This window comes from Drosophila ficusphila, unplaced genomic scaffold (genome assembly GCF_018152265.1).
Source record: "Drosophila ficusphila isolate 14025-0441.05 unplaced genomic scaffold, ASM1815226v1 contig_791, whole genome shotgun sequence".
NCBI classification, from domain to species: Eukaryota; Metazoa; Arthropoda; class Insecta; order Diptera; family Drosophilidae; genus Drosophila; species Drosophila ficusphila.
In genome coordinates, this window is record NW_025064737.1 from 2,928,634 (window position 1) to 2,950,723 (window position 22,090).

Genomic DNA, 22,090 nt, shown 5'->3' on the forward strand with positions numbered 1-22,090 from the left:
TGTTCATTAATTTAATCTTTATAAATCCTTGTAATTCGTTCTTAAAACATGATTTAAATGTGTTCGTGTTCGTATAGAATTCCGCAAAGCTTATCGATATAAGATAAGATAAAAAGATAGTGCGGAAAAAAAGCGAACCCGAAATAGTGAATAGCGAAAACAGTTTTTCGTTACAAAAAATACTTTAATTTGGTTTAAAAAAATCCGTAGAAGAGAAATTTCGTCGTGTCAGCGGATGCGTCGCCCGTCGGAACAGGCTATTAAGTTTGCCAATTTGGCACGATGTGGCAACTCAACAGCTGTTTTATAAAACCAGTGGGTAGCATCGAAGAAACATCGGCTCAAGTTCCAGCACTAGCTCGCGGAAAACAAAGTCACAACGACCACCAAACGGCAAAGCGGCGTATTTCGCCAGCGCAGCGTAAAAAACATTCGAAGGCACCTGTGCGCGATTAGTGCAAACGTCATTGTGAACCGAAAACATTCAAAATCTGTGAATTTTTTTGGCGGTGACAACAAAGCTCCGCATTCACACCCACAAACATGAGGCTGTTCGCAGCAGCAACAGTTGCGCTTGTATTGCTTTTGGGCCTAGCAGCTGGCGAGGAACTCACGGAGGAGAGAGCGGGACAGGAACAGGGAGATGGAGAGGTGAGTGAGCGTGTGTTGTTTTGTTATGATTCAGCAGCGCGTCTATTTCGACATCTAAACGCTTTTGCGAGGGCCAAAACCCTAACGTAATCCCCTTCAAAGTGACTAAAGCTTGAGGGCAGGAATAGCGGTTCGCCATTTGGCGGAAAATATGCAATTTTACGGTTAACTCTCACTCTCACCCAGCTTGTCCCACACACACACCTGCGCTGCCACACACCCACATCCATACTCACACACGTTCGCCATATTGGTTGATGGCCCATTGTTTGTTCTTCTTTAAGGTATAAAAACGCTTATAGATGTTTACTTAATGTACAACTTCGGTAACGCAAACCCTTATGTGTCCATAATAATCTCCAACCGAAAGTAAATAGAAATTCGGTTGATAGAAATACATATTTCAATTTTACTAACATTGTTCATAAGCTAAGAATATTTATGCTATTGCCAAAATCTCAAGTTAATACAACTTATTTGCATATATGTATGTATTAAATTATTCCCCAAAATTAATTTGTTCATCTGAAAAACTTTAATCTTTCAATATCAATTATTAAACTAAAACGATTAGTATTACAAAAAGTTGAAAAACTTTGTTTTCTGGTATTGCTAAACCTTCAGATTTTTAGTTAAAGGAAACAAAACTAAAAACTCGATTTTAAACGTTTCAAATTATGTGCAGCCACTGATTAAAGTTAAATTTTTTAATGGAATTGCCAAGAACGACCTGGTTGTGCAAATATATTCTTTGTGTTTTCTTTGTATCTCCCTTTGATAAGCTCTATTTTCCTGACTATTTTACTGCCCCACTTCCCTGGCCTGTGTTGGCCTTTGTTTACTCTGCGACGCGTCAGCTGTTTGCTTATCGCTTTGACCGATTGAAACCCATTGATTCCCCCGGTCTACGCTATTTTTGCCACAGCTCCTTATCGAAGCATTTTAATTGGCCCCTCTAGTCCGTTTAAAATTGCTTTGTGCGCTGAAATTGCGTTTTAATTTTTGCCTTTTAAGTGCATTTTCGCAAAATTGTACCCGGAATTTAAATCTCTAAAGTGAACGTCACGGCTTCCGTTGGAATTTGTTTAACCCCAGGGCACCAACTATTTTTGCATAAAAACGTAAAACTTGAAATCAACAATTTTATAACAATTTAGCCAAGAGAGAATTACGAAGGAAAAAAGTCTTCAAGGGTGAATTCATCCCTTTTCGTTTCAACCCCGAAGTTAACTTTTGTGTTCTTGATTTTTTATGTTATAACTCACTACTTACCAATATAAATTGGGGGTAAATGAATATATAAATGAATAAGAAATCTCATTTTGGTAAAGAAATGAACGGTTTCAAAAGTGTTAATAAGCACCGAGCAACTGCCCACTTGGTGCACAGATTTTCCTACTACAAATTGTTTACGTAAACAAATTTATTTGGAAAGCGATGAGTATCTCGTACGAACAATAGACTTTTATTTGCTTTTGCAAAGTCGTCTCGTTTATAGAAGTGTTTACTGTTTGCATTAATAATCCCAAAGTCAACACAGTTTGTGCGCGACTGAAACTGCGAACGTAGAAGTTAAAATTAGAAGAAACTATTTTATATAAAATACAATTTTTTAACAGATCTTGTTTTACTTAATTTGCCTTCTAATTTATATTAGAGCGTAACCCGTGACAAACTTTACGAAAAAGTCAATCGGCTGCCATAATTGATGATATCAACTTAAATAAATAATTCCGAGAAATCTTTGCAAATTTATGTGCACACCACTGCGAGAACCTGAACAGATTTCAAATTGTGATTAACTGTTCCATGATTCAGAGGGGGAACAGATTTCAATTTAAATAAATTAAATTTTCTGTTTGTGGTACTTCTGCCACAAGCCCAGCCCCTCTGCCACAAAGTAATGTGCCAGATTAATGACTGAGAGAGCACCGCCTGCTACCCCTTCAACTTCCTCCCCAGAGCCAACCTGGCTGGACTTTGGGGTGATGCCATTTGGAGCAGCGTCATCAATATCAATTAAATTGCCGGCAGCAGCGGGCAAAAACGAGAACCAGAAAAAAATCTCACAGCATTCATCATACTCCGGCGAACAAAAATATTTGTATATGCAAATAATTAAATATAACGTTAAAAAGGGTTCAACGAGTTAAAGCCACAGCGATGTGGATGGTGGGATCGCAAAGACCTGGCACTTGAATTATTTACTGGGGGCATTCCAAATGTTGAATTTTAATTTGACGCATGCCTCAATGGATGTTTTTACAATTTAAATAAGTTTAAATAAATAAATGTAAAGCGCAGATTTGGCAAGGGTCGTTAGAGTGATACCTATTTCGAAATGATTCCTTTTCTAGTTCTAATGTCGTAATATTTTAAATTAGGGCATGCCTAAAAATAATATAGCTTGAATGACTAAAAACTGGTATAATAACACAGAATTTACAACCTGAAAAACCCGATTTCTGGCAGAATATATTAATAGTTCAATAATTCAAAAAATGTTATTTTTTTTCTGCTGCATGATACGATATTTTTTGGTCCTTAGTAAAGTTACATAATCAGGTTAATTATTTTTTCCCAGGGAGTTAATATACCCGGACAAGCTGCAATTAAGGGGTAAACATAAAGGGAAAAGAAGCACAGAAACGCACGCAGAGAGACTAGAAAGAATGCACGGAACAATTTGCATAAATGAATATTATTGCGGAACTATATGCGCGGATATGGCCACACACACCAAATACATTCGCATTCGCAAATATTTATGGGTACACACGAGTATAATATGCGCGCATAATATACATATTCATTCAGTCAAGTCAGCGGCAAGACTCGCAGAAAACTGGCTGCCAACTTATGGGCCACTATTGTCTCACAAATCTCTGTCAGCTGACTGGAGTGGTCGGAGGGGTTTATGGCTGTCATTTAGGAAATCAAATCGGCTGATTCACCAACCGCAAAAACAAAGCAAAAACAAAGAAAAAAAAGATGCGATGGACGAGTCTATCGATGGCTCTGGCAGAGCAAATTCTCGGCAGTTGTCAAATGCGAATCTTCTTTCTGGCTTTTGGCTTTATGCAAATCAGCCCCTGAAAGTGCTGACTCCGCCCGTCGAAGACTCCATCCATCGATCCATCCATTTGTCTGGGCGTCCTTTGTATAATTTTGAGCATGATTTGCCGCCTAATAGAAATGCCAAAGGAAATTACGGCATTGGCCTCACTAAATGGTTTGGCCAACCCAAGACAACGAGATCCAATCACTCCCACTCCCACACCCCAAACCCCCCAGGTCCTATCTCCTCCACCAATACCCATACTCGACACAGAGGGCGCAAATTAGCACCCAGGGGAGCTGTGAAGGCAAAGTTTATAATGAGCTTGGCCAAAAGGGGGCCAATCTGTGGGTAAATGCCAGAGAGTACGGCATGTGTGCGTGTGTGTCTCCATTGTCTGATTGGAAATTTAAGCAGGCAACTCGAGTGGTGCTCCATCGGCTATATTATGGATGCATAGATCTTCGTTTCACAACCTTCACAGGATTAATTAATTGATTTTACAGTACAGTACAGGATATTTGGTCGAACCATATACTTTATTAGATAGTAGAATATCTATGCTATTATCAGCATAATTATTATAAGCATAAATCCGAATCGATTTTAGTACAATTGTTCCTCAAGGTTTAGTTTGACCTATTACATCTAGGAAGTCTTTAATTTGTGTTGGCTACACTGCCAATGAAAAAGTTAAAATCTAGCTAGTTCGGAAATCTAGCTGGTTTCATCTGTTAATTTTTGTCAGCACTGCGCACTTTTAAGGGGATGGGACGACTCGGATTGCGATGGTTAATGCATAAGCTTAAAACTATGAGTGCTTGGGGTCTGAGGTCAGGGGGGCTATCTATTGGCTGTGGGTGTGGGTTTGGTTGCCATGCCATCACGCCAATAGGGGGCGGATGGGATGGGCACTGAATCTGCAGGTGTCCTGATAGCCAGATAGCAGATAGCGCCGAACAAAGCCAATATCGTTGCAAAGATGCTTGCGTGAAGCGTGGTCGGAATTTAAAATTTCAGCTTCGGTTATTAGCCACTGCCAGATATGGAATTTCCAAATCAGCACATAAACTATACGCTCGAATGTGGTAAGCATTGTGCAGACACAATTGAAACCCCAAAAATGTTGACGTCGAGGCAAAATAAATCAATTTAAGTCAAGGCTGAAAGGGATGTAAATAAAGTACCACGCCGAAAGGATTCGTAGTCGACTTTTACAATCAAGTAATTTTGGAAAATATTTTATTTATGAACTTGAACAAGGAATATAAGACGCAGGTTTATTAATGATTTTTTAACTGGATTTTCAATTGTAGGGAAACAAAAACAGTTTATTCTTTTCTACAGACTCAATTTTTGTCAGATAGAAAAGAATTGCTTAGAATGCTTAGCTTCGTTTATTTGGCACACATTTCTTCCATTATAAAATCAAATGAATGTCACACACAATTTTATTAGAGCCCAACTGCATTTGATGTATGCCTATTTAAATTCGAGCAAAAAAGAAAAACAACTTGATTTTATTTAAAAAAAACCCACGAGGCTTATGTAAATGTGCCAGCCAAAAAGTCGCTTTATATGGGATTCGGTAAGCACAGCGGGTGCCTGAGGAAATCCCCCTGCCAAGGTTAATGCCTTTATTAACACTGAAACACGCCCAAAACGCGTGCTCCTCATCAAAGCCCGAAAGTGCGGCTTCTTCACCTTGGCCACAAGTGTGTTGCACAACAGAGATACTCAGATGCTCAGAGACCAAGATTCCGACTCAGATTCGGATTCAGCGAACTAACCCTCTGACCGCTTCAATACCATACCGGTTTTTTTTTGACTCAAAAGTGGGGTGGGATGGGAGCTGCGGATCCCCAGATCCACAAAGCCGGTCGTGCGTAAGTGGATTTCAAAATGTTAATGGGCTGCGTGGAAAAATTAAGTCACCAATGACAGAATCTCGCCGCGATGATGAGGTTGGCGCTGCATTTATTTGCACGTCGAGCGGGCCAATCGCTTTAATTAAACTTTAATTAAAAACAACACAAGCCAAATTGGCAATTTGCAGCGACTGCGCTGCGCTGCTGCTGCGACGTAACGTTTGTTCGCTGATGTTTGCGATGATTCAATTAAAGTTTTTCAACACTGCCACCAGAGCACGGCTTAATGCGCTACTCTACCCTACTCTTTTCGAAGGCTTTGCGTTTAATATTTTGCCTTCGCCGTTTACACTGGCAAATTTTGTGTTTACACGCGAGTTCAGTAAGCCACTGACTGCAACAGGAGCTTATGGTGTTGGCGCGTTGTGTTTGCGCAGATCAGGGAATTGACTGATTGATGGAAGGGGCGCCGGAAAATAAGCACGCCAAAGTACGCAAATTAAGTACACATGCAGCTGATGGAGGGAGTTGAATTAATCAGCATCTTCCCCTGTTTATTGAACTTTAAATGTGTTCGAATCTGGCTACCCAATCATAAGTTTCATAAATTATTTGCCATGGCCATGCATGCATTCTTGGGAGTTTTGCAAATGGCCTAGTTAAAAAAGCTAATTAGAATGCCACATTTCCCTCCTTCTTATTATTCCTGGGAAAGAAAATAATCCTATTATGCCACCAGCCCAAGATTATTTTTAATAGTAGTTTAGAAAGTGGCCGTACCCCCAACATTTTCAGTTTAATGGAGACAGTATCAATTACTAATAATCCGACGATGCGCTCAGTGCTGGCGAGTGCATTAAGAGGAGGCAAACGGAAACAGGCTAACGACCGACTGCGTATTGCGTAAATTGGGTACTCTTCTTTTGCCAAGGAGTTGCCAGGACGACAACTTACGAGTACCAACCAACTGGGCGTAGCGGGGAACTTAAAAACCCATCTTCGTGTTTTGGTATGGCTTGCGATGTTGTTTAAAATGCCATAAAGTTTAATTGAAAAACAAGCTCCGGCAGCTCTGTCGCTCCATGGAACCCCCCTCCATGGAACCATCGACCCCCAAAAACCCTCGAACCACCCACCCACTCCACATAATCAGCTTGAGCATCAGGCGAACATCAACGTCGCCTGCACTGACGCAACCGCTGTCAAAAGTTTTTATGCATTTTTCGGCTTTTTGTCACGACGTCAGCGGCAATGAGGATGAACGACCAAAACGTCAACAAGACGCCAAGTATTCCACATCCCGATCTGCCCGCTGACCCCATCCCATCCACAGCCAGTCGGCTGCTGTTGCTGTCAACTGCAATGCATCAGTGCAATAGCAGTAATACACTCGGGGAAATATGGAGCTAAACCACCACCACCTCCTCCAAACCCATTGTGCACTGGGGCAGACATATATCTATTGTTCAAGAAAGTAGGAGTAGCCAACTACAATACTAAACAAAGAAGTTTAAACATTCTAAAAATTTGAATTGAGAGAAGTATTAATATATATTTTTAAGACTTGAAATACTTTTAAACGTTTTAGTGAAACCCACCCATGATTTAAAAAGCGGTTTCTAATATTTTTTTCCAGTTTGATTATTAAGATACATAGGCTATGAATGGTAATATATTTAATAATACAAAGCTTTATGGTTAGATTGGTTTTAATTAGTATTTGCGCTTAACTTTCCTGAAATAAGTGCGATATATTGTAGAAGCAGTCCCCAAACATTTCTGACTTAGAAACTTTTTCAAAGGTGAAATAATATTTCAAATGTTATAATTTAGCTAAGTAATATAGAGACTAAAAAATATACATTTATCCCCCTGAGTTTTTCTCACATTCTGAAGTACTAAAAACTTGATTTCTCCAAGTGCTCAAAGCAAAGCTGAATGAATTCGAAGCTAGTTGGCTGCCTTTTTGTGATTTCCATTTTTTAAATTATTCAGCAAAATCTGTCTGCGGTCGTCTGTCGATCCATCTATCTGTCCACCGAATGTCTGTCATCGGCTTTTCGCAATTGTGTCTCATCACTTATCGATGGATTTTGCTGCTGCAATGGCCCACAAACCGGTTCGGTGTGGTCCGCATCGTTTCGTTTCAGTTTCGTTACGGCGGTTAATTAGTTTTTGTGGCCTGAAAAGCCCAGTCGAGCGTTGGCCAGTGATTGACTTGATTGGTCATCCGATGTCCCGATCCGATGCCGCAGTTTGACCGCAATTGCAGTTGCAATTATGCGGAGTTCATTAGGCTTTAGGCCCGGTTGTTCGGTCGAGCAGGTGCATAAAGACGGGAAAGGGGTTGCAGAACGATTAACTGAGCCTTTGAGGGACGGACAGACGGAAGGCAGGCCTTGCAAATGCATTCATTTATAATTAACCCCGAGTCTCCCCCTCTGCGGTAATGCCTTGCTGAATTGGAAATTAAGGGGATTTTCCCGCCACTCCACTGGTGTGACGGCTCACACCCACTCAAGCATGCTCACACAGTTCATTGGGTGTGACTTTAATTTAAAGTAATTTAATTAGGCATTCTTAAAAATCACTATTCCAAATTAGCTATATCACTTCGATAAATATTCGTACGCATTTACTCAAATTAAGAGACATGATGGATCAACAAATAATTATTAAGTTGAATAAAAATGCTAATATAACGAATTAATCATAGTTTTAAATCCTAATCCATCCTAATGGGTATTGTCAACCACTAAAGCTTGTTTCCAAGTTATTAGGTTTTTTTTTATATGTTTAACATTTGATAGAATTAATTGTATATTGACTGCTACCAACATTTGTAAAAAAAAAAAAAAAAAAAAAAAACATGTAGGTCAACTGGTTTAAATTTGTTGGTCGCACTGACGCGCTTGGTCACACTGAATCGCTTGGTCGCACTGAATCGCTTGGTCACACACTAACCCCACGGCTTGGCTTGCTCCATTCGACCACACCACTCATTCCCTTGCGAACACTCCCCACTAACCACAACCCGGAATCCGGATCAACCACGTCTGCCGCACCTCAGACCGAAATCTCTTTGTGTGTATCCTCATATGTGTTTTGTTTCTGTTTCGTCCTTCCACAACACACCAATCCCCAAACACCCAAACCCGTAAACCTCCCGAAACCCGAATGAACAGAGCGCGGGAACCGCCGAAACGACTACGGATCAGGCGGTGAGTGAGCCGCCGATCCAGCTGGTCCATGTCCTGAATCCCGGCGAGCGGGAATACCTCTCCCCCAACCTGATCGGCGTGCAGAACATAGCCATGACCTTCCTGCCGCTGTCGATGAACTTCCTGAACGTCATCGACGCCTACCGGGAGATCACTGCCGGGGTGCGCTACGAGATCCTGCTGAACGCGCTGGACACGAAGGCTAAGCCTCCGGCGGAGGCGGACATCATCTGCCGGCTGGTCGTCCTGGAGAAGCCCTGGCTGCGCACCCAGTGGGGCGACAAGCACCGCGAGCTGGTCACCTCCAACTGCACGGACTCCGAGGAGAACGCGGTGGCCGGGGATCCGGATCGGGCGGAGAAGGCTCGCCGGCTCAACGAGAAATACGTGAGTAACAGCATCTTCAACGGCGGCCAGAGGAACGAGCTGAGCGACGCCGAGATGGCCAATCTGGAGTCCCAGATTCTGACTAACCTGGCTCCCGCGAGGCGGAAGGTCAGCCCCAGTCAGTCCGCTCCTGCTGCCGCATCTCCCCCTGCTGACTCTGCGGCTCCTGTTGCCATGACCGCTACCATAACGGTCACCAAGCTCAGTCCACCTGAAGTCACTAATGAGACCGCCTCGGCAATTAGCACTGATGAGGCGGAAAAAAAGGAGGTCGAGCCCGAACCCGAACCCAAGAAGGAGGTGGAGGTGGAGGAGGAGGGTCTTACCTCCACCACAATCGCCACAGAGCTGAACGATAATGAGAAGCGTTGGCTCGACGACTTTCTATCGGTGGGTGCGTATAACTTTGAAAAGAGCCAGGAGAAGGGGCATCAGCAGCAGCAGGAGCAGCAGCAGGAGGAGATTGCTCAGGAGCAGAAGGAGCCCGAGGTGGAGGCTACTACCATACCAACAGCATCATCATGAATATTCCTATCGTCATCATCCCCAGCACACACATCCATCCACCATCCTCGACTGTCTCTGTCTTTTCCCCATAAATACTCTTTATACGTACTCACCTTAATGCGAACAATAAAAAAGGAAAATGTTATTTAATTGAATTTATTTAAGCTTGCCTTTTCACCTGATGCCGATGATAATGATGATGATGAGGAGGAGGAGGAGGAAGGTAGATGGGTGGGTGGTTTTCTCGGGGGGATTCCTCGCTTCAGCACCTCCGCAAAACACTTATTTCACCTTAATAATCAAATGAGTTTCCGCTCTCAAATTACGGCCGCAATCTGTTTAACCCGGCCGTATCTTAGCCGAGTTCGTAGCACCTGGGACGGGGCCATCTGCGCCTGTCTATGCGTCTTGGGGAGCCCAAGTGCCGCTCTGTTTGGAGGGCTAAGTGGACCCCCGTCCTGCTGCCACGCCCACGGTGACGACAGGGGCAGAAACACACACACCCACACACACACAGAGAGTGCGAGGCAAGTGTTCTCATTATCCTCGTGCTCTACTTTTCACAGCGGTTGACTCTGTGGTGCCACCACGCACAGTGGGTCGAAGCCGATTTGTCTCCGGGCGGCCACTTTCCACTTTCCACCCGACTTAACCCACAGAGCATAGGGGTCAAGTAACCGGCGACAGAATCTGCAGTTTTAATGGTGGCAACGCTTCTTTGGAAATTGCTTTTCCCATCTGCAAGCCGTTAATGCAATTGCTTTTCCCTTACATTTAGCGTTTGTTCAAATGATTGGAAAAATAATTGAACAATCGAAGGGGGATAATAAACCTTTTGCAAACTTTGTGGCCTCCCAGTAGAACCCATCTGCCATTAAAAATTAATCGCTACCATTCATTTTCAATTTTCTAATTGGCAAGGTAAAGCGCAAAGGTATGCCACCAATATTACCCAAAGATGGTTTGAAATATAAGACTAGAAAGGTTTTTCAAAACGTATTGATTGCTAATGTTGAAAACTATATTATCATTTCATCTTAAAAAGTTATTTATATAACTAAAAATCAATACTGTAAGAACTCTACTCTCCCATTGATAAAAGTATCAATTACTCAGTTTAAAACCCTACTCATAACCCTTGGGAAAATTAATTAAAATTTGATGTTAATAATTTCATTCAACCTGTGTCGGACACGTTCAACAATCGGAAATCCCTTTTCCAGAATTATTTCCAACTCATGTGAGCTGCCTAATGAGCTTTTGAAAAAAATCGACGCAGAATAAATTAATTAAGTGCTTTGAAATCGAGAGCCATTCAGTTGCAATGCTGATTTGCGCCAAATGTCAGCAAGTATAGAGTCGCGCTCAGCACTTGACTGTCAGTATAACCGAATGGATTTCACGGACCATTGCACACAGCTCCCTCCCGGAGGAGCCGCCCACTCTGTCCCCGGAACCACTGTGCCCCCAGGGTCGTTGAAACATCATTTACGTTATAATTCTTATTGAAATACACATTTGAATTAACAGCTCCCTGTTAGGCGTGGGTAAATTGAAGGGGATGGGTGCTGTTGGGCTGGATAGTGGGCCACTCCCACCAAGAGTTGGGGAGGGGGCGGGGCTGGCAGCTTAATGAATTCATGTTCGGACACAGGCCGCACACATCGAAAAGGATGGCCTGGGACTCCCATCGGAACACGGCTAGGCTGCTCTTTCTTTTTGTGTTCCTGTATTTTTAATTATACACACGTCGTAGCCATTACATTCCGTTCGGTATTGTTGTCGCTGCTAGATGACCTATGACCTGCACTTAAACAACTTTTCGACTGCATATTCGGGTTGAAATGCAGTTTTTTTCAGAACTATTAGAAAGTGCCAAATGCAATAACTAATGTGTGCTTAATAAGCTCAATATTTCAGTAGAACAAATTGTAAATCGCTGTGAATGCCTATAAATATTCTTCGAAAATAGTGTAAATCAGTGTTGGAATGCGTAAAAAAAACTTTAAATATCTATTTGCCTCAACTGTACTAAAAATTGTATCTCAGTTTGCTCAACAATAGAAAGTTCGCAGTCGAAGTAAGACTTGAAAAATTATGTTTGGTGCATTATTTATATCTGTTTAAATATTTTTTTGAGTTAATATATTTTATCCAGTTAAAAAGAAGCTACATTTGTGGTAAATTTGCAAATGTAGTAAAAAGTAACAAAAATGTTAGGCTTGGCTTTTTAAGATAAACAAATGTGACCTCCTTGTTTGCCCAATTTCTGCGCTGTTTTGATCATTTGTGGGCCATAAAATGTTTCAAGTGTGACTCCACCTGCAGTGCTCATTCACATTCGTCCTGTCAGTTTGGCTGGCTGCGTCAGCAGGAGCAGACATTTGGCTCCTGCCTGGGGCTGGGGCTGCGGCTCCTGGCTGTCCCGAATCCGATCCCGCATTCGTGTCCGTGTCCGTGTCCGGATACTGAGACACCAAGTCCCATCATCGGCGTCAACGTATCAGCATCATCGATGCCAGCCGGCAAACGAATATCCAGCCAAAATGTTTGGTTTAATTGGTTTTGTGTTCGGCATTGAATGCTTTATGGGCCGCATGTGACTGCCTGCCGGTGTTATTGTTGGCCTATTCCACAACTGGCGATGGCGAGGGGATGCCTTTTGGGGCTCCGTGTTTTCTTGCCGCAACTCTTCCAGCCACGTGTAGCAATACGGACGGGTGTGTGTTTCTGTCAATTTCGGTAATGTAAATTCTGACATGTCCTTGTTTCATTTGCATTCCCTGTGTTATTTATGTGCCACTCCCGCAGAGTCCCCCTCCATCATCTCCATCTCCACTCCTTTGGGTCGGAGGTCGATGTGGTGACAGCTGCGTGTCTGTTTGTAATGGATAAGTGTTTCCGTGTTGCGTAATTAGCACAAGATTAACGAACTCTCAGAAAGCAGACAAAATGCTGATTTGTTTTGGCTTTTGCCTTTTGCCTTTCCCTCGGCGACGCTTTTGCTGGGGATACTTGAAAAAAGTTGTGGGAAATTCTCTTCTCATTTAGCTGGGCTATAGGAAATAATTACGAATATTGCTAATAACGATAATTTGTTTGGTTAAATAACGAAAAACAAACTAATTAGAACACAATGTTTAAAGTATAAATAAACATTGTTTTTTTATCTCATGGTTAAATGTTGTTTTAAAGCAATGAACCGCAAATTTAGATGGTAAATAAAATAAATTATAATCACCCAGTTTAAAGAAACAATTTTATTATTTGAAACTTTACAAATTACCGTTTTTTTACACTAGAGTAAAACAATTTTAAAACTCAATTTGGTACAGTCGAATACCGATAATTCGTACCCCGATAAATCGAAAATCGCGATAATTCGTAAAAAATTCTGTTCCCTTGAAAAAAATCTCGATAAATCGAATTCCCGCCTAATTCGTAAAAAAAAGTGATCCCCTTGCCATTTCGAATTATCGGGACTCGACTGTATCTCGACTGTGTTTTGTTCTAGAAGTATTTCATATCCTAGTAGGGCAGCAACAAAGCTGTCACTATCTTTCGGGTTAAACTACAAATTTTACTCGGCATTACTCGTTAGACTCGACTGGAGCCGCCTTGTCAAATACTTTTTCTAGCATTTTATAAGGTGCGTAGTTTGGTAATATTCCCTCAAAATCTAACTCAAACCGCACGATTAGACAACCTTTTCACGATGAAGCAATTCGCGTTGACGACCTGCATCCGCCGCATTTGGGTCATGTCCGCTTGGCTGCGGCAGGAGGCGGCCATCGCTGCCGGCATGCTGGTGGTGCAACGCCACCAGGTCGAGCTGAAGGAGGAGGCGGAGGAGCTCAAGGTCGAGCAGCAGGTGGCGTCCAGTGACGGCGAGGTGGGCGTCGACTCCCAGGGAAGACTCCGCCGCGTGCGCCTGCTCGAGGACTACATCCTGCCCTTCGAATGCGGCCTGTGATCCCGAGTCCGTAATTCTCCTCCGATCTGGTTATCCTTGAGTTAGTTGGTTCCTCTTCTTGGCGTGCCCTACTGTACGCGCTTCCAAATTGATGTGTGCACCCACTGGACTCGGACACTCCACCTGGACGGACACGGGCACTTCATTGATATTTTATTGCGTAAAATTGTTGAAACGATTCCCAGCTTTTAGACAAATCCTATTTTGTGTAGGATCGTGACTTTTAAAAACATTTCGCGTTCAAAACTGTATTTTTTCAAATTTCAAATTAAACAACTAATGGTGTCTTAATCATACAATTTGGCAAGTTTCAACAGAATGTATAAGTGTTGGGTTGATTTTGGGGAAATATGTGGGCAGTGGCGGATGCAGGATTTCGTTGTAGGGAGGGATACCGACAATTTTTTTTATTTTCATAAGCGTTAAACAAGCAGTCTTTGGTAGAAATACTCATAAAAAAAAAAAAAAAAAAAAAATGCAAACACTTTTAAAAACTGTTGTATTCAATGTGCTTTCCCATCTTAAGTGACATTTTTATTTTATTTTTACAGACTCTGCGCAGGAGACGCAGCGTTAACGACATCTTCGTGGGAGAACATAAGCCCTATGATGAGGAGGCGGCGAAGGCGCAACTGCAACGGTCCCTCGACAAACTAACCGAGGGGGAAGGTCCCCATTACAAGTAAGTGGTTATTAAAAGTTTAAAGACCAGACATCCTAAGATGTTGTTGGGAATTAAAAAGAAAAGGGAATTAGAAAGGAAACTTGGTTCAATAGATTCTCTCTTTCAGGATTGTAAAGGTCTACTCAGCCTCTCGGCAGATGGTGTCCGGCACTCTGACCCGCATCGACGCAGACCTGATCGACGGGTCCAAGTCGCAGCACCGCTGCATCGTGGAGATCTGGGCGCAACCGTGGTTGGCGCAGGGACACGAACTCACCTTCAAGTGCCGCAACCAACCAGTGGTGAAGGCCCGCCACAGCCGCTCCGTGGAGTGGGCCGAGAAGAAGACGCACAAGAAGCACAGCCACCGGGCGCTGGACAAGGTGGAGCACCTGTTCCACAAGTTCCAGGTGCGATTTGGCCGCCGCTACGTGAGCACCGCCGAACGGCAGATGCGCCTGCGCATCTTCCGCCAGAACATGAAGACCATCGAGGAGCTGAACGCCAACGAGATGGGCAGCGCCAAGTACGGCATCACGGAGTTCGCGGACATGACCAGCACGGAGTACAAGGAGCGCACGGGTCTGTGGCAGCGGGACGAGGCCAAGGCCACCGGCGGATCCCCGGCCGTGGTGCCGCCCTACTCCGGCGAACTGCCCAAGGAGTTCGACTGGCGGCAGAAGAACGTCGTCACCCAGGTGAAGAACCAGGGCTCGTGCGGCTCCTGCTGGGCCTTCAGTGTGACGGGCAACATCGAGGGTCTGTACGCGGTGAAGAACGGCGAGCTGAAGGAGTTCTCCGAGCAGGAGCTGCTCGACTGTGATACCACGGACAGTGCTTGCAACGGTGGCCTCATGGACAACGCCTACAAGTAAGTGGCGAACCAGAGAAGTGACTGTTATCACTCTTTAACTAATGTTCCCCTTGCAGAGCTATCAAGGATATCGGCGGCCTGGAGTACGAGGCCGAGTATCCCTACAAGGCCAAGAAGAACCAGTGCCACTTCAACAAGACCCTGTCGCACGTCCAGGTCGCCGGCTTTGTGGACCTGCCCAAGGGCAACGAGACCGCCATGCAGGAGTGGCTGCTGACCAACGGACCCATCTCGATTGGTAAGGCCAAGACATAGAGAATTTATAGGTCTTCTCTCTAATGAACCCATCTTTTTAGGCATCAACGCCAACGCCATGCAGTTCTACCGCGGGGGCGTCTCGCATCCCTGGAAGGCACTGTGCTCCAAGAAGAACCTCGACCACGGCGTGCTGGTGGTGGGCTACGGCGTCTCCGACTACCCCAACTTCCACAAGACCCTGCCGTACTGGATCGTGAAGAACTCGTGGGGTCCGCGCTGGGGAGAGCAGGGCTACTACCGCGTCTACCGCGGCGACAACACCTGCGGCGTCAGCGAGATGGCCACCTCGGCTGTGCTCGCCTAGACTTGTTTGAGTCCATCTTATATACACACATACGACTATATCTAGGCTAATTCTTCAGACAGTAACTTTGTGTACAATTCCGTTTCTATGTTCTCCAGCCGACGCGACGAGGAAGTCGTTAAGTTTTTGAGCTTCGCATATACAGTATAATCATTTTGGACATCTGTAATCTCACGAAAAGGTCTGCATCCACATATTCTGCTTTAAATCGAAATAACAATAAATTGTACAAGAATTAAATCACATCAGCTTTTCACTCGGGGTCACTCAATCGATTCCAGCCTTGGTCACAGCAACAGTTGGTCATTGGACAGTGGGGCAAGGCTTGAAAAACTATTTGTGTTCAAAAGGGGGGAGGACTGTATAGGAGTAGTTTTAACTGATTTTAGTTTAATTTTGAATTTTTCCAAATTAGAACTGAAACAAATGAATTAAACTAACAAAATAATTTCGACTTTAATAAGATTTTACGTATTTGCTACTTTTTAGTTTTTTCAATTACCCTCTTTAGATATTTCCGAAAATATTATATTATAATATTATAAATGAAATATCAAGCTTAAAAATCAAAAGTTCACAAGTTTTGTATCTAATACAGAAAGTATAATACTGCTAACAAAAAGTTCCTATTTCCGCTTCTGCAGCTTTCAATCATGTGAGATTAAACCCAACCTCACTGTGCAGAAGTGCAATATGCTAATTAGATTTAGACCAGGGCCGCCGCCCCGTTGGAAGCCCCACACAAAGAGTGGGTTTCTGGCGCAGAACGGGCTCGACTCAGTAGCAGCTTGGAACGCGTCGCGGTTGGAGAACGGAGCAATGGCCATGGACGACTACGACGATGACAGTGGGTGAGTCCAGGACGAAAGGATGCAGAGAGTAAATTCCGTACCCTCCGCACTTCCCAGTGAGCAGCGTGGGCGTGACCACGGCCCGGATCGAGAGCCAGCACCAGCAGCAGGGTCACCACGGCGGACACCACCAGCAGGGCCAGAGCCAGTACAGCGCCGGGGCGGTGAAGGTGGGCGGGTGGCGCTACGAGGACGCCAGTCGCTACATCGGCGAGTGGAACCAACGTGGCCAGAAGCACGGCATCGGGCATCTGCAGTTCGCCGACGGCACCCGCTACGATGGCCAGTTCCAGGAGGGACTCAGCCAAGGAGTGGGCTGCCTGTGGTTCGCGGATGGCGCAAAGTCAGTTTCCATAACGCCAAGGATGCAAACCTTCGGGGAGGGAATCTATGCCTATTTGGGTTTAGTATCGCTGCTGTTGAGCATTAATATAAATGTTTCAACATTTCGATTCGGTCCGTTCTTCATTTACTAATACCCATTTTAAAGTTGATCTTTTAAGATATTTCGTTAATGATATAATTTGATATTATTGATATTATTTTTGCTCGTACTACAAACGTTACATTTAGTAAGACTTCCCCAACCTAAAAGTTGGTTTGCATCCGATGGGAACCCTTTCATATATGATATAACATTTTTCCTATCTCGGAACCAGATACGAAGGCGAATTCCACCAGGGTTGGTTTCATGGCCATGGGATCTTCTGGCGCGCTGACGGCATGAAGTACGAGGGAGAGTTTCGCGGAGGCAAGATCTGGGGCCTGGGATTGCTGACATTCCAGGACTTCACGCACGGCTTTCCCAGAAACGAGGGATTCTTCCAAGACTGCCGCTTCATGAGACGGCGTCGATGTCCCGAGGTGGTGCAGCGGGCCCAGAAGTGTGCTCTTATGGCCCGTTCCCAGTGCGAACATCCCTACTGAACAGATGAATCAAATACTTAATGGGTGGATCTTGAACACAAAATATTGAAACACTTCCGTTGACATCTTCTCTACCACAAATCTATTACAACTGAAAGTTATTTAATCGGAAACCAAAAAATAATTAAATATTTTAGTACTTGGTACTTAATACTTGCTTTCAAGCCTATAGACATTTCATTTTAAAAGAGAGCCCTTTACGCAGTTGAAGTTTGGAAGTGGAAAATGTCCAAGCGGTAAACCAGAAAACCCATTGTTTAATTTCTTTTTTAATAAAAGTGTAAAAAAATAATATAAAATGGTTATATTATCTCACTTATTACCCTACAACCTTTAAGCCTATGCCTTGTTTTAAACTATCCAAAGTCGCAAGCCGCCTTATAACTCTTTTTCAAACCTCAATAAAAACAGCAATAAATGTATGAATGTAAGTCCTAGAATTTGTGCGTTTGCTTATTGGCTTTAAAGTGTTAACAACAATGGTATTGTTTCTTGGCTAATTCCCGCTGGGTGCGCCAACCAGGTACCAGGCGTTCCTGGCCTTGACCGCCGTGTTTCGCACCAGTCGCTTGGGATCATCCAAGGCCGCAGCCAGAGCCAGTGTAACATCCACTTTGTGGGGCAGCAGGACGAAGGTGGGATACTTGGTAATGTCGTACAGCAACTGCAGAGCAGCAATGCGAACTTGCTGTAAATAGAAAATATATTAAAATATTTACCAAATTAGATCTTTTGAATCACTTACCATTGTGTGCTGTGCCTTGTATTTCGATAGCTCCAGGCAACTCGGTATGAGGTGAGCCAAGTGTCCCTGGAAGTAAGCGTCCTGCTGAGCCACAAACTTTTCGCAAATTCCTAGCGCAATGCACAACGACTGCGCCTCGTTGTGCTCTTCTAGGCTTTTGAAGAGCAGCGGACCCAGCTGCTCGATGTTCAGCTTTATCACTGCCTGCGGCGTGGCCTTCAGTACGTAGACGAAAGCCTTCAGGTGGTGCACACAGTAATTGGCCAGCTTGCTGCCCATCTTGCCCATGATGGTGTGGAAGAGCTTCTGCTTGTACAGGAACTTTACCACGGGCAAATCCAGTTCCGGGTACTCGGCAGCAATGATGTCGAATCCCAAAGCAGCGGCCGTGCTTAATGTGGGATGCTTGAGCAGATCAGAGAGCTGAGACGAAAGGCAATGTAGTTAATATTATTAACATAACTATTCCATCAGTACTCACATCGCCAACAATGTCGGCAGCCTCATCGAACCCAGCGACCACCAGCCCCTTTGCCACCCAGGCAAGGATCTCCACGGCACGCACATCGCCCTTCTTGATGGCCACCTTTAGCTGCTCCGTGATCTTCTTGACCTTGCCCAAGTTGGCTGGGTTGCTCTCCATCTTGTTGACCATACTGCAGAGCAGGTGGTGAGCGATCACACGCAGCTGTTCGTTGTCCGAGCTGAGAGAGAGCTGGGTTAAATCGCTCAGCAGCCGCTCGAAGTGGTCGTCCAAAGTGATGCCTTTATCCAGGTACCCCAACAGGCCCTTGGTAATGTACAGATCGGCAGAAAGGCTTAGGTTGAGTCCGGGAAGGTACTCGCTCACAATCGCACTCTGTTCGGAGAGGGGCAGTTGCTGGGTGATCCGACTCAAGGCGCCCGCAATCTGTTCCAGCGACTGCAGTGACAGACCTTGCGTGTGCTGGCCCAACTCGATGAGTTTGTGCAGCAGATTGGACTCCTGCTGCAAGTCCACAATGAAGCGTTGGTCCTCCATGAGGAGCAGTTTGTTCAGCGCTTCAAGGGCCAGCAATCGAATAGGTTCCTCCGTTGTGTCCTTGAATGACTGTGTCATAATCAGGTCCAAAATGCGTTGGGTAAACGCCATTTGAGGCATAAGGGGCAACAGGTTCGTGTAAATCTTCCGCTTGACAAAGTTGGAGAAGATTTCAAAGTTGCGCACGCAGACGTCGATGAAGTTTGACTGCATTTCCACTGGCTGCAGAGCTCCCAAACTGACAGTGAGTGTGGTGAATTCCAGATCAATGGACGGATGACTAATCAGTTGAACCAGCGCTTTGTACACCAAAGCTCGCTGCTTCTCGCTTAGAACCGGAGCACTTTCGTTGAGCACGGAAAGCGCTGCCTTCTGCAGCTCGAGATCTTCCTGCTTGGCATCGAAATCATCCTTTTCGATTAGTCGCAAAGAGGCGATCACATCATCCTGCAAGGCCTCACGTATCGTGGTGTCCAGTTTTTGTAAGGAATCACGCAAAGCGGACAGCTTGTAAACCTGGCTGACTATGTGGTAGATCTTGATCCGCTGATCTGGTCCAATGTCGGTGGCTTGCAGCTTGATCAGAAAACTGTTGAGGATCTTGTCCGCTGCATAGGGTGCGTCTCCCGACACGCAAACCAAGGCAATACCGGTGGCAGGATGGAACAGGCGCTGATTGACATCGCTGAGGTGTGGCAGGATTACTCCTAGAATGGAGCTCTGGTAGCTGTGGCTTATGTCGGGAACGCGGGAAGCTCTCTCCAGAAGCGCAGACAAGGCCTTGAGTGAAGCCTTTAGGATTTCCTCATTGTCGTTTCCGGGAAAGGTCTCCGCCTTAAGAGCCTGCCAAATCTGATCGAAGTGTGGCTCCAAAACGGAGGGCGGGAACTTCAAGGCAGCTTGGTGCTGTTGGTGCAAAAGTAATTAACAATCATTACAAATAGGAGTTTTAAGTTTAAAATTTCTTGCCAGCAATTCTATGGAGTCCAGTTTGGCTACCAGCAACTCGCTCTCCAGCTTCTCTATGGCCAGCACCACTGTGCCCTCCGCGAACTCGTTGTTGGCTACCAGGCAGTTGGTCAACTTCGAAGCCAATTCATCGCGCGTTATAGCCGCTGGATCCTGTTTGCTGGGATTGAAGTCGATCGGAAAGTAACAGGCGAAGATCTCAAACATTTCTTCGGCCAAATGCAGTAGTGGATACGTAGACAAAAATTCAGGCATGAAGCTGAAAATAATGTCAAGATTGCGGGGATCACGCTCGCCGTCAATGGAGTTGATCAGGCCGTAGAGAAAATCACCGGCCATCGTCTGGAGCTCTGCAAAAAAATAATAATTAGGGTAAGTTTATGTTTTGGTTATTCTTTTTCATTGTGCATAAAATACATTTATCTAGTTAAAAGCCTGTCGATACAAATATGCGTAAAATTTTGCTGATTTCATCGTTTAGCTTTAAGGCTTTGTTTTGTCAAGCAAACAGATAACTATTTTAGGCTTAAAGATAATTATATAAATGGAAATGTGGTCACAGTTGACAATGTCGAGGCTGACTAACATTTTTTGGTTGCAACTAGGGGGTATGTAAATTATATATAAGCATTATTTGCACAATAAAATAAAAACTTCATTAACACAAATCTTTTTCAAACCAATGTCAGCGGAAAAAAGTGGGTGAATGTTTTATAAAACCAAACATTGCAATGCATCATTTATAAATTCCCGATATGGGAAGAAACAATGGCCTCACCCTTTTTGAAGTTGGTCGTCAGGTACTGGAACATGTTAAACAGCTTGGTGCGATCACCCCGCGTCTGTGACTGGCAGGTCGTAAGCTCGAAGAAAGACTGCAGGATCTTGGGTACCTGCGCTGGTGGCAGAGCCTTCATGTGGACCAGGGCATCGATGCCGTCGATGATGGCTGGCATAACATTGTGGTGGTCGCGCAGCCTGTCCATGTAGAAGGCGCTGAGGAACTCTAGCTGGCGCTCCTGGAGTAGATCTGTCGGCAGTGCAACCAGCACGGCGGACAAAAGATTGGTACCGGCCACCCGTTCCTCCATGTCCGGGGAGGAAAGGGCAAAGCCCAGCTCCTCGGCTAAGGCGGATATGTCATACGCCTTGGAGGTCAGGTCTGAAACAAAGGAGTCTCTGTGAGAACGGTCGGTCTGTTGAAGATGCAGATGGGAACCTGCCCGTGGCAATCTGGGTGGCGGCCTTTAGGAGCTTTTGGTCGCTCTTCAGGGCCTTCTCCAGGGTGGCGCGCGTGGGCGTTGTCATTTCGGGCGCCGTCGCTAGCGAGGTGTCTAAATTTAATATGTGTTTAAGCACGTTAAGCCGAAATGTTAAGAACCGATAACCGATGACTTGCCGTCTTATCTATAACGCGGCGTTGCCAGATCTTTGCTGTGCTAGTGCAGCTGGAACGGAGGTTTTTGCGATGTAGCTATGAGAAAATGGATTTTAATATTAAATATATGTTTCGGTATACTACTTGTTTTAATTTATAACAATAAGCATTTTAATCGAAATCAAAAGCTATGGACAACATTTCACTGATTTATTATTGATCCTTCGAAAGATTGATAACTTGTCGATGAATTTTTTATGAATAAATAGGATTGTAAGAAAACCACGAATATATAGGTTGTAGGCTATATTCATTTGTATGGGCGGGTTGAGAAAATTTTCATCATTATTAAAGAAGTCTTTTTAATGCTTGTTCGATGATTGAGGTGTAAAAAGAACTGGGAGTATCGATGAGAGCCGACTGTTGCTCGACTT

The 22,090-nt window shown here is 44.4% G+C and overlaps 4 protein-coding genes across 5 annotated transcripts; 3 read left to right on the top strand and 1 right to left on the bottom strand.

Moving 5' to 3' along the window:
• Nucleotides 1-342: 342 nt before the first annotated feature.
• On the top strand, nucleotides 343-16,005 carry LOC108090168 (putative cysteine proteinase CG12163). 2 transcript variants are annotated; one of them, XM_017188740.2, is made up of 6 exons: nucleotides 343-651; nucleotides 8,763-9,185; nucleotides 14,217-14,347; nucleotides 14,457-15,200; nucleotides 15,260-15,441; nucleotides 15,500-16,005. In XM_017188740.2, the coding sequence occupies exons 1-6, from the start codon at nucleotides 544-546 to the stop codon at nucleotides 15,763-15,765; spliced, it is 1,854 nt and encodes a 617-aa protein (XP_017044229.1). In that variant the 5' UTR covers nucleotides 343-543; the 3' UTR covers nucleotides 15,766-16,005. The 2 variants fall into 2 exon arrangements, with proteins under 2 accessions (XP_017044229.1, XP_017044230.1); XM_017188741.2 differs by lacking the exon at nucleotides 8,763-9,185 and having other exon boundaries at nucleotides 345-651.
• On the top strand, nucleotides 13,206-13,961 carry LOC108090169. Its single transcript, XM_017188742.2, has 2 exons — nucleotides 13,206-13,341; nucleotides 13,394-13,961. The coding sequence occupies exon 2, from the start codon at nucleotides 13,408-13,410 to the stop codon at nucleotides 13,663-13,665; it is 258 nt and encodes an 85-aa protein (XP_017044231.1). The 5' UTR covers nucleotides 13,206-13,341; nucleotides 13,394-13,407; the 3' UTR covers nucleotides 13,666-13,961.
• Nucleotides 16,006-16,531: 526 nt separating the features above from the next.
• On the top strand, nucleotides 16,532-17,983 carry LOC108090190 (MORN repeat-containing protein 4 homolog). Its single transcript, XM_017188777.1, has 3 exons — nucleotides 16,532-16,612; nucleotides 16,674-16,959; nucleotides 17,276-17,983. Exons 1-3 carry the CDS (start codon nucleotides 16,585-16,587, stop codon nucleotides 17,541-17,543), a joined length of 582 nt encoding a protein of 193 aa, XP_017044266.1. The 5' UTR covers nucleotides 16,532-16,584; the 3' UTR covers nucleotides 17,544-17,983.
• On the bottom strand, nucleotides 17,964-21,681 carry LOC108090189 (MMS19 nucleotide excision repair protein). Its single transcript, XM_017188776.1, has 6 exons — nucleotides 21,502-21,681; nucleotides 21,057-21,440; nucleotides 20,279-20,628; nucleotides 18,770-20,215; nucleotides 18,289-18,711; nucleotides 17,964-18,231 (listed from the first exon to the last, which is right to left on the bottom strand). The coding sequence occupies exons 1-6, from the start codon at nucleotides 21,584-21,586 to the stop codon at nucleotides 18,040-18,042; spliced, it is 2,880 nt and encodes a 959-aa protein (XP_017044265.1). The 5' UTR covers nucleotides 21,587-21,681; the 3' UTR covers nucleotides 17,964-18,039.
• Nucleotides 21,682-22,090: the final 409 nt, after the last annotated feature.

Excerpts from the sequence above, each read along its gene's own strand:
- LOC108090168 (XM_017188740.2), top strand. The coding sequence starts at position 544 with ATGAGGCTGTTCGCAGCAGCAACAGTTGCGCTTGTATTGCTTTTGGGC. Across the intron at positions 652-8,762 it reads AGGAACAGGGAGATGGAGAG|AGCGCGGGAACCGCCGAAAC; the intron begins GTGAGTGAGCGT and ends CCGAATGAACAG. Across the intron at positions 9,186-14,216 it reads GCCGGCTCAACGAGAAATAC|ACTCTGCGCAGGAGACGCAG; the intron begins GTGAGTAACAGC and ends TTATTTTTACAG.
- LOC108090169 (XM_017188742.2), top strand. The coding sequence starts at position 13,408 with ATGAAGCAATTCGCGTTGACGACCTGCATCCGCCGCATTTGGGTCATG.
- LOC108090190 (XM_017188777.1), top strand. The coding sequence starts at position 16,585 with ATGGCCATGGACGACTACGACGATGACA. Across the intron at positions 16,613-16,673 it reads GGACGACTACGACGATGACA|TGAGCAGCGTGGGCGTGACC; the intron begins GTGGGTGAGTCC and ends CGCACTTCCCAG. Across the intron at positions 16,960-17,275 it reads TGGTTCGCGGATGGCGCAAA|ATACGAAGGCGAATTCCACC; the intron begins GTCAGTTTCCAT and ends TCTCGGAACCAG.
- LOC108090189 (XM_017188776.1), bottom strand. The coding sequence starts at position 21,586 with ATGACAACGCCCACGCGCGCCACCCTGGAGAAGGCCCTGAAGAGCGAC. Across the intron at positions 18,712-18,769 it reads CTGCCGACATTGTTGGCGAT|CTCTCTGATCTGCTCAAGCA; the intron begins GTGAGTACTGAT and ends CTTTCGTCTCAG. Across the intron at positions 18,232-18,288 it reads ACAAGGCACAGCACACAATG|CAAGTTCGCATTGCTGCTCT; the intron begins GTAAGTGATTCA and ends TTCTATTTACAG.